The sequence below is a fragment of the Archocentrus centrarchus genome, chromosome 14 (genome assembly GCF_007364275.1).
Source record: "Archocentrus centrarchus isolate MPI-CPG fArcCen1 chromosome 14, fArcCen1, whole genome shotgun sequence".
NCBI classification, from domain to species: Eukaryota; Metazoa; Chordata; class Actinopteri; order Cichliformes; family Cichlidae; genus Archocentrus; species Archocentrus centrarchus.
In genome coordinates, this window is record NC_044359.1 from 19,489,042 (window position 1) to 19,499,385 (window position 10,344).

At 41.8% G+C, this 10,344-nt stretch overlaps 1 protein-coding gene across 1 annotated transcript; it reads left to right on the plus strand.

Moving 5' to 3' along the window:
* The first annotated feature begins 550 nt into the window (after nucleotides 1-550).
* Nucleotides 551-10,074, plus strand: slc6a7 (solute carrier family 6 member 7). The gene is made up of 14 exons (XM_030745638.1): nucleotides 551-948; nucleotides 2,366-2,591; nucleotides 3,090-3,221; nucleotides 3,850-4,060; nucleotides 5,051-5,189; nucleotides 5,293-5,427; nucleotides 5,521-5,624; nucleotides 5,705-5,829; nucleotides 5,916-6,028; nucleotides 6,126-6,263; nucleotides 6,363-6,462; nucleotides 6,631-6,749; nucleotides 8,016-8,189; nucleotides 8,334-10,074. Exons 1-14 carry the CDS (start codon nucleotides 895-897, stop codon nucleotides 8,502-8,504), a joined length of 1,941 nt encoding a protein of 646 aa, XP_030601498.1. The 5' UTR covers nucleotides 551-894; the 3' UTR covers nucleotides 8,505-10,074.
* The last annotated feature ends 270 nt before the right edge of the window (nucleotides 10,075-10,344 follow it).

Consider the following 10,344-nt stretch of genomic DNA (forward strand, 5'->3'; position numbering starts at 1 on the left):
TTGTAGTGATCTCAGCAGCCCAGTATCCTGTCAGCCTCTTGAAACCAATTCTTGCTGTTGGTCTGGTTCTTTCAGCTAGTTTTCATTAGGACCTAACAACCCTGTTCCTGACTGCAGCTCAATATCTATAATACAGACATGACATCGCTGAAAATCTCTGAAAAGTTTTCTGGTACAATGACTTTTAGCAACAAAGACATATTTCTGAAAGTTTCTTTGTGATATAGCAGTCATTTGACAAAATAAACTCAATCAGCATACTTAAGCACTAGTTTTTAACAAAGCTTAAAAAAATAAATATTTTTAGCCAGCATATTTAGGCCCTAATGCAGCTAATACTATTTAAGACAGCCTTATTATTTCAAGGAAGGATCCCCCCACCCCCAAGTATACAACTTTAACCTCTTGTTTCTGCCGGTGGGCCATCAGCCTTTCATGGTACCTGTCAGACAGGTTCTGTGGGGTTTAAAGGGGTGTATGCTGTGCAGGAAACTCAACACAATGTAAAGGGAACTCAAAACAAAGCACCTAAACGCCTCTCACTGGCTTAGCTATGGATACCCCTCCAAATACCTGTGAATGAAAGCCGCCCGTAGGTAAAGGATGATGAGGAGGAGGTGTCTTCCTCCTCGATGATAGCGTCGCACCTGCGCCCTGCCTCTCCGCTCGTCACCTCACCGCCCACCGGTTTGTTTCCTGGTCGTCACCCTGTTGTTGTGTCTGTCTCGCTCAGTCACCGACCGGCAGTACTTCTTCAACTCTAGCTGCCACATCATAGTGTCCTTCCAAGACCGCGTTCTCCTGTGAAATGTGGAGTAAGTAACCAGTGACAAAAACCAGCCAGCGAAGGATCACCGCTGCCGCACCGGAGTAGGAGGAGGAGGAGGGGGAGAAATGCAAGACAAACCCGGCAAGGCAGCTTCCGCTAGCGGTGCACCCGCAGCGCAGGTACGAGCGTAACTTTGTTATTGAGCCTTTCACCGCTGGGTCTGTGGGGATGTAAGAAATACGCAAATGTAACGTGAGACCCCCCCCCCCCCCCCCCCCGACCTTTACCAGCAATTCAGTTTCACCTACCATCAGCTTTCAGCGGTGTGTTGGTAAATGGTAAAGATAACGTCTTCAGGTGAGGCTGTCCAACCTGCCCGTCTGCTCCTTTAGGCTTTTTTGCTTTTGCAGCAGTGCGGACGCAGCAGACAGAAACCTCAGTGTTTACCCGCAGTGTTTTCTGCTGTTTACATCACAGATGCACCATGAATCTTTAGCTCAAATAGTATAATAGTGCAACACTGGAAATAAAACGATTAGTTTTCCTGTGCGGTGTGGCTATGTTATATTAGCCTACTACTTTATTTTTACATGTTTGTTTGTTTTGGGGGGGGGGGGGTTACCTGCGAAGCTCCAGTGTCTTGATTGTGAGGATGTGCCGGCCGGCATTTTGGTTCAAATTAAAATTACTCCTGCTGCTTGTAATTTTAAGCCTTGGCATTTACATCTCAATGGGGCAACTTTCTGACCAAGTTATATCTAGACTTTAATGACTAGTTAAATATTAAAGAATATTAATCACCACATGAAACAACAGTAATTGTAAGCTGCAGCCTTAAAGGATTTTTGTTCCTGTTTACTGTAATTGCTGCAAGCGATTATGATGATGATGATGATGATGAGAATGGTTTCCTCTTTTTTTTTTTTTTTGGTGCTGTACTTTGACTCCTCTTACCTGTTCTACACACTAAAATGTGTTTTTTCACGATCAGATTTAAAACATGTACATCAGTTTTTGGTGGGTCATGTCTGTTTGATGCACTTGTCTTTAATGGCACCACTTTTACATATTAATAAATATGTAAAAGCAGGGGATCCAAAATATCGCTGACATCCTACATTAAAAGACATCAAAAGTTCTAATATATTATTAGTGAAGCTATGGGGAGGGTAGTCAGTGTTTTGTTTTAAAACTTGAACCACATAACAATGACTAACAACAAAGCAGAAGCCCTGCTGTTATCTTCATCGGACTTCCTCCCTGTGAGCTGACATCAGAAAGTAGTTCCTCCCTGAAGTTCCTCCCTTGTTTAAAGGTAAATGGCGTGTAGGGAGGAAGAGGAAGAGGAAGAAATAGTTCAGTGGGTGTTTATGAGGCAATAGAAAAGTTAAACCTCATACTAAGCATGTGCGTGCATCTACTTTACCTCTAAGCTACTGTGTAAACAAACTGTAAGCAAACCTTGTCAGACAAAAGAAAAGAAAACCTGTCAGTTCCTCATATGTATTTATGTCTAAATTACTGTGTATTTCCTCTCCCATTTCACTATTCTGACAATGTATTTAATATTTTGGGGGATTTTATGTTTGTTTTTAGAATGAAGTACATTTGAATGGGCATACTGTCACACAAAATGGCCACAGCCCACCAAGTACACCTACACCACAGCCACAGTCTGAATGCCAGCTACCTACTCCAACACCGACTGTCCAGAGAGAGCAGTGGGGTGGAAAGTATGAGTTCCTGCTCTCCTGTATTGGATACTGCGTGGGACTGGGGAACGTGTGGCGGTTCCCCTACCTTTGTTACCGCAATGGGGGAGGTGAGTGGTCCACAACCATGCTGTCCTCTGAAGCCTCAAATGCTTTTGCATTGTGTGTGTGCACGTGTGTGTGTTTTAAATCATTTGGGCATCAGGCACTCTTTGCCCTGCCTTTGGGTGTGGGTGTGCGTGTGTGTGTGTGTGTGCTGACTTATTTGGCATGCTCTTCCCAGAGAACGCAGTCTTTGGAAAGAGTGAGGAGGGTGGGAACTACAACACAAAGCATTCACTAATCCTCTAAGTAGAGACAGTGTTTTTCCTCGATTACACACCAGAAATGTGGTCTACTCTTTTATCCCAGCCTTATGTAATATGCATCTCTATTTGAAAATCATACACGTTGCAGCTTGACTAACAGTAAAGTCAAATAGCATCCATCTATATTGCATTTTTATAGATTAGTCTGCCTTTACAGGCTGTCTGCATGTACAGACCAAGTTGTTTTTATGGAAACATCTCCCTCCTTTCATTAAGGTAGCCTGTTTCTAATCTTCGCAGGTGTGTTTCTCATCCCCTATTTCATCATGCTCTTTGTTACGGGTGTTCCACTCTTCCTCATGGAGCTGAGTTTAGGCCAGTATGGTGCAGCCGGCCCGATCACTGTGTGGAAATGCTGCCCACTGCTTAAAGGTAATGACCTCCTGTTTCATGCTTTTTGGTAGAGTAATTACGCACTTCCAGGACCTTGGAAACTTTGTCAGTGTCGGTGTGGTGATTTCATATGGGTGATGCTTAGTTGGAACAAAATGTCTGTCTGCAGCATTTCTATATGATTTGTGTGAGCAGAATCTCTTTGACGTCAAAATGCCAGCGTCACCAGTCTGCCCAGATGATATAGTTTGGGAAAATAGCTGCTGGCTGACTTAAAACACTTTGCCACCTCACTACTTGTGGCTAACCTTAAAATTCCTGACTGCTCAGAAACTAATTTTAAACCTGTAGGAAATGTCTTACGTAGGGCTCTTGTTAGAGAGTGGTAATGCCAGCAGGCTTATTTAGGAGAAAGGTGAGATAGAGTTCCTCATAAAAGAAAAAAGGAAGTGAATGTTTTTTTTAGGTTACCAAGAATAACACAGGTTGTCAGAAGTGTTGTAATCAGGCACGATAGACTCTGTAGTGATTTATTAAATATAAATATTGTTTCTGCAAGTTCAATTACCACTTTATGAAACAAATATCTTATACTTCATACAGTGTGCCTTTACACAGTAATATATGTCCTGTTTCCTGAGACCCTCTCTTTTGTCTTTCTATACAGGTATTGGAATTGGGATGCTATGTGTGTCCACATTGGTGTGTCTCTACTATAATGTCATCATAGCGTGGACATTTTACTACCTGGGCAGCTCATTCCAGAGCCCCCTGCCCTGGTCCTGTGACGCAATCGCCAATGCAGCTCTCTGTAGTGGTAACATCACTTCCAATAGTTCCACTGGTAAAGTCCTCACCCCCACAGAAATTTTCTGGAAGTAAGTGCTTTGTCTGGACATTCATTTACATAAATGGAAAAGTCAGAGTTGTTTTTGAGTTGTATGCAGGCTACTGTGAAGAATGTTTTTCTAACAGAAAAGGTCATGTACAACAAGGGTTCACTTTGAGAGTGAAAAATGTTGCGTACTCTGACTCCATCAGTATGATGGTAATACAAAGGCGCTGGCATGTCTCAGGGCCACACCTAAGTGACAGATTTGATGGGGATTAGGTAATCGTGTCGCCCCAGTGGGGTGAGAAAAACCATACAAGAGGCTTTCATCAAAGCTGAAATGGGAGCGGCAAGAACTATTTTCATAAATCTTCTAATTTTAACTTTGTTTAGTTAAATATAAACCTTGTTCAAGAACTTGCTCACAATGACTCGACGCTTGAAACTCACTAAACTGTTTTTAGCTATTATGACCAAGGACTTCACAGCAACACAGCGTTACTGTATAACACATAAGGCACTCAGTCCAGAGCAGCTCTCTGTAGAGATCAACACACCGAGTACACACCGAGCCAACGAAAGAGTGTTTGTGCGTCATGATTACAAAGAGTATTGTGGTCATGTTTCATGTTTTATTATTTGAATCAAAATACGTAAAACAAAGAAAAGCTTTTGTGATATTAAAGTGTTTAACCATATGACTGGTAATATAGTCAGTACTATTATACACTTTATAGTAGGTTAAACAGTTTACATCATGAATGCTTATAACAGCTCTTATAATTCATTATTCAAATTCGTTTTTATTATAGGTATGAAGAGCTCGACAGAAAATTTTATTGAATTCCTCTTCTATGACTTTCTTATGGGACTGTAGAGAGTATTAGTTAGAAATCTACTTTGAATTTTACTGATGTGAGGCACGGCTGCCATGACAGGCACTTAGAAATCCAGACCAATAACTGTGTCTTGTTTATTTTACTTTAGTTAATGTGTAATATGTGTGCCAAACATTTGTGCTGTTTATGTATCATAGTGAGCGCGTCCTGGGTGTAGTACACAGCAAGGGCCTTCACGATCCGGGCCCTGTCCGGTGGCCCCTGGCCCTGTGCCTGCTGGCTGCGTGGCTCATCATCTTCCTGTGCATGCTCAAGGGCATTCGCAGTTCTGGCAAGGTGAAGCGACACAAAGTTTTTATTGTCAGCTCAGATGAACACACTCACACACAGCTTTTGCTCATATTGGTCTCACGTGTGTCTTTGCTGTCTTGATTTTCAGGTGGTTTATGTAACAGCTACCTTCCCGTACATTGTCCTCATTGTTTTGATCATCAGAGGTGCGACTCTGGAGGGCTCTCTCCAGGGCGTCGCTTTCTACCTCACACCCGACTGGAGCCGCTTGGCTAATGCACAGGTGCATTTGATGGTAGACCGGTGTTTAATGAAGACAGTGCGTTGATGCTGCTTTAAAAAATAACTGCAGATGTTTCTGTTTGGCATGTTGCAGGTGTGGAATGATGCAGCCTCACAGATCTTCTACTCATTAGGTATTGGAGTCGGGGGGCTGCTCTCTATGGCCTCTTACAATAAGTTTGACAACAATGTCATCCGGTGAGTTTGGGCTCTGTTTTATTATTTGTTTCATCGCATGTTTGCTCTGTTTTCATGGCTCGTGGTTCTTTTGATTTCAGGGACACTATAGTGATCACCACAGGAAACTGTTGCACCAGCTTCTTTGCTGGATTTGCTATATTCTCAATCCTGGGTCACATGGCATATAGGAAGGGAGTGCCCGTGGGACAGGTTGCAGATACAGGTAGTTACTTTACCTATTGGGCTTCATCAGCAGTTAAATACTTATGTCATGCTTTCTGAAATGTAATTCTTTTTGTTTGCCTTCAGGTCCCGGGTTAGCCTTTGTTGCTTACCCAGAAGCCCTTGCTCTGCTGCCAGGCTCAGTGTTCTGGTCCATTATGTTCTTCCTCATGCTCTTTATGCTGGGGGTTGATACATTGGTATGGGTACACTCCGTACAAAGATAGCAGCAGAAATAAAAGCTCTACTATATGGATTCCACTTCTTCTCATTTTATACCCTCTTGATGCTTCACAGTTTGGAAACATGGAGGGCATCACCACAGCCGTGCTGGATGAGTTTCCTCACCTCCGAGCGAACACACTGCAAAAGTCCTTATTCTTGGGTGCTTTGTGTTTTGTCTTCTACCTGATGGGCCTCCTGTTAGTCACTAATGTGAGTGTATTTACTGAACAGTAATACATGAGGAATCTGATGGTGTCTGCATGCTTTATATGATCAGAAAGCATCATATTTCCCATCCTGTCTACATAGGGAGGAATTTACTGGTTCACTCTCATTGACTCCTTCAGCACTAGTTTTGGCCTCATCATCATCACCCTCTTCATGTGCCTTGGCATCTCCTTCTTCTATGGTATCCCATCTCACCACCCTTACATTCATACACTAAACTCCTTTTTTTGTCACCATTCTGTTGTTTTTAATAATACATTGAACATATTTTCTATTATGTTATGTTGCCCTGATGTTAGTCAGTTTTTTTCCTGGTCTTCTTAACATTTGATTAACTTTTTTTTATTAGGAGTCAACCAGTTTTGTCAAGACATTGTTGATATGATCCGCCACTGCCCTCCCTGGTGCAGCAAAGTGCTGATTTACTTCAAAGCATGCTGGGTTTTCTGCACTCCGTTTCTTCTACTGGTGAGTTTACACTTGAGCTGATATTGATATCGGCTGTTAAAATAAAGGAGCAATGACAACAGCACAGGCAGCCTCTAACAAGTATGACAAATGCTTTTAAATAGCTCTCTAATAATTTAAAGAATCCTTATATGCAGGCGTCAGTATGTCTGGCTGTTCTCTGCTTTTTCTCAACAACCCAATATACCCCAGACTTGGCAGGGGTGTTTGCCAGGTAAATGAGTAAAAGTAGTGGTGAGGTTGAAGTTGTTTGAATGAGCAGTTCCAACATTAATGAGTTGTTTTCTGTTAGCTTTCACAACTGTAGTACAGCTTTTAGCTGCTGTCTTGCTTCCTCAGCGGTCACCTCAGTGGAAGGATCTGTATGATTGATTTGGCACAGATTTTACGCCACAAGCCCTTCCTGATGCCACCCTCCCATTTACCAAGTCTTGGGACCAGCACTAGGAGAATATTATCTTTTGACCCCGTGAGGCGTAGTTTGTGTCTCCTCCGGGTCTTGAAACAGAGATCTTTGAGCATAAGGCAATAATGATCATCACTACATTATGGAGTCCATTGTTAGCTTTCACAGCCCTCCATGGGCAACATGTGAGGCATTTAGAGAAAATCTGCAAATTGTAGCCACAGAAAATGACCCTTGTTATGCTCCCCATAAACAGGCTACATGCTAGTTTTGCTAATTTTTGAAACTTTTTTTTAAGGTAGCTGGAAACAAATCTAGGAGCTATAAGCTGCTTTACCTTAAATGTGTTTACATTCTATTATCTAAAGAAATAGAAATTATGATTCCATTTTGCTTATCTGGCGCACACATTATGTATGCCAGATAAGCAAAAACTTTGTGGTAGCTGCGGTGATGCTGCTAAGCTGAATATACTTGTTGGTTTGTATGATTTGCATAATCTTTTTAAAAAGCACATTCCTCCCTCTGTTTTTTCTGCTGCTTCTTCTGAAGCATGGACTTACTGTTGTTTTAAATGGGTACATCACTTGGCCTGACTATCTGTAATCAAGTGTGCCACTGGTCATTCAGTCAAACAGCAAAAGAGAGTTCATAATATCCCATTAAATGACTGAAGGGTTTGACTCAGAGTTGCGTACTGTGCTGACATCTTTAGAGCTGATAAATGATTGAAGAGGAGAAGCTGGAATTCGTCCTGCAATTTTTCTGTCCTGGCCCGTCTCTCTGCTTCAGTTGCGTTGTCTTTTGTTGAGATGAAACCACCCTCTGCTCACTCTGTGCCTTTGCTGTTGCTACTGTAGTTCATCCTGACCTACATCTTCATTGAGATGTACAGAACGTCACTCCGCTACGGCCAATACGTGTATCCACGGTGGGGTAAAGCCTTGGGTGTGTGCATGGGGGCGGCCTGCTGTTTACAGATCCTCATCTGGGCCTTTGTCGCCATCAGCAAAGAAACTGGAACACTGAAAGAAGTCAGTATCACCTCTACATCACTATGTCACTGAGTGTTAATGTGCACTGCTGTCACAGTAACAGGAGAGCTGCAGCTGATAGTCAGTCTTGAGGGGGTTTGTGATTATCTCTGGCTTCTTCTCTTTTTTTTTTTTTTTTGACAGCGTTTCCAGAAATCAATTCGACCACTGAATTCCTGGAGGGAAAATAACTTGAACAGCACCGGGAGATTAGAGGAGACCGTACAGCCTGAGCAAGTGGATACTCCATACACGGTCACGCTCACCGACATGGATTTTACTGCGATGACGTGGGACAGGGGAAGCCAGGCGTAACAGAACAGAGCAGTTGTGGATACACGATGAGCAAACTATGTTGTAAAGAGACAGAGGAATTTACTATTTTGTTCAGCTTGGATTATCATATATGCGTGACTGCATGAAGATATCTCAATGAAGGGAATCTTGCAGTTAATAGGCTAAACGTATTTATTGTCATAGTAGCACAGTGCAATGAACTTTTACTGACAGCAGCCAACATCTGCTGTCCAAGGTGGAATAAGAAAGAGCAGCTTTGTGACTGTTACCCTTCATGCTACTGATGGACCCAGAGAAGCGACCACAAACAATTGCACTGCCAGACTGTTGGCATTGACAACAGCAGGAATATTTTTAATTCAGTTTTTATAAATGAATGATTGGTAGAATAAATACATTATTTATACAATATGTTGCCAATTAACTATTTTTCAGGGTACTGTCTGTATGTCAATGAGACACCTGACTCTGACATTTTCATTTCAAATGACTAGTGCCCACAGTTTCTGCAGAAAATGTAGCATTTGTTTCACTTCTAGTGAAAACTTTTAGTCTTTGCACATCTAAATACAACTGAGTAACAAAGGCTAAAGTAGTACTGTAGATAAGGCTTCACGTGTATCACAGTTATTATATCACACTTTACTTTTTTTCTTTCAACTTTACTGAAATTTGAATTTGACAGTCCTTCACTGTCAGTGAAGTTTTTTTTTGTTTGTTTGTTTTTTTAGGAAACTAATGAAGTCATTAGAGTTAAATGTACCCCCTTAGGATGTGTTCATTGTTATGGTTTGAAATTTGCCTCAGTTTGTCACCACTTTGCTTGAAAATGTGCATGGACAGTGCCAATAACACCAGAACAACAGAGAAGGGAGTACATTAAGACCCCACACACATGAGACAGCTCACCAGGACACACTGGTTGCATTAATGTGCTGTGCATCTCTTTAAGGGGCTGACTAAACTTGGCTGTCCCAGATTAAATCCATTTAAGGCTAGCTGCACGGTTTGCTTTGATCCTGTTTTCTATGATTTATGAGTTAGCAGGGGATAACTGACCCACCATTTTCCAGGCAGGAGTTTCTCAAAAACCTACTTTAATGTGCTTCCCTCAAGTATTGTTGCAAACAAACAGATGATAATGCTAACATGCCAGATCCACAATTTCTGTGTTTTCAAATCCTTTCTGGAGTACAAACTTTATGTATTTAGAATAGGGTATCTTTTTTTTCCCCATTTTGGCCACAGTAGCTTTTATTCATAGTGGAGAGAGAGACAGGAAATGGGGAAAGACATGCGGGCAAACTGGCAACAGACTGGGACTTGAACCATATGCACGTGGTCGCCAGCTTCACCACTAAGCCACCTGGGTGCCCAGCAGGATTTCTTCTCAAACCTTTACATAAACCTTTAAGAACATTTTTCTTACTTTTTTTAGGATACTATGTAACAAAACTCACTCAGTGTTTCTGTTCATTTTGTCATTCTCATGTACAATGGCATATGTAGACTCAATATTCTCATATAATTAATTGCTTTTGCTTATTGTATACTTTTTCTATATGCTGATAAAAAAAATTTAAAACTGTGAGATGAGTACGTATAGCCCATATCGGTTTTATTTAACTTAATTAGAAGGATTAGGTGAAGCAGAGATGATCACAGTGGTCAGTGATGTGGTTGTGGTAGTATTTTAGAAACTGCTGATCTGCTGGAATTTTCCCACACAACCATCTCTAGGGTTTACAGAGAATGGTCTGAAAAAGATAAAATATCCAGTGAGTGGCAGGCCTCTGGCTAAAAATGCCTTGTTGATGCCAGAGGTCAGAGGTGAATGGCCAGACTGCTACAACAAAGG

Coding starts and splice junctions, on each gene's coding strand:
- slc6a7 (XM_030745638.1), top strand. CDS start 895: ATGCAAGACAAACCCGGCAAGGCAGCTTCCGCTAGCGGTGCACCCGCA. Junction 4,061..5,050: donor CCCACAGAAATTTTCTGGAA/GTAAGTGCTTTG, acceptor TATGTATCATAG/TGAGCGCGTCCTGGGTGTAG. Junction 6,750..8,015: donor GCACTCCGTTTCTTCTACTG/GTGAGTTTACAC, acceptor TTGCTACTGTAG/TTCATCCTGACCTACATCTT.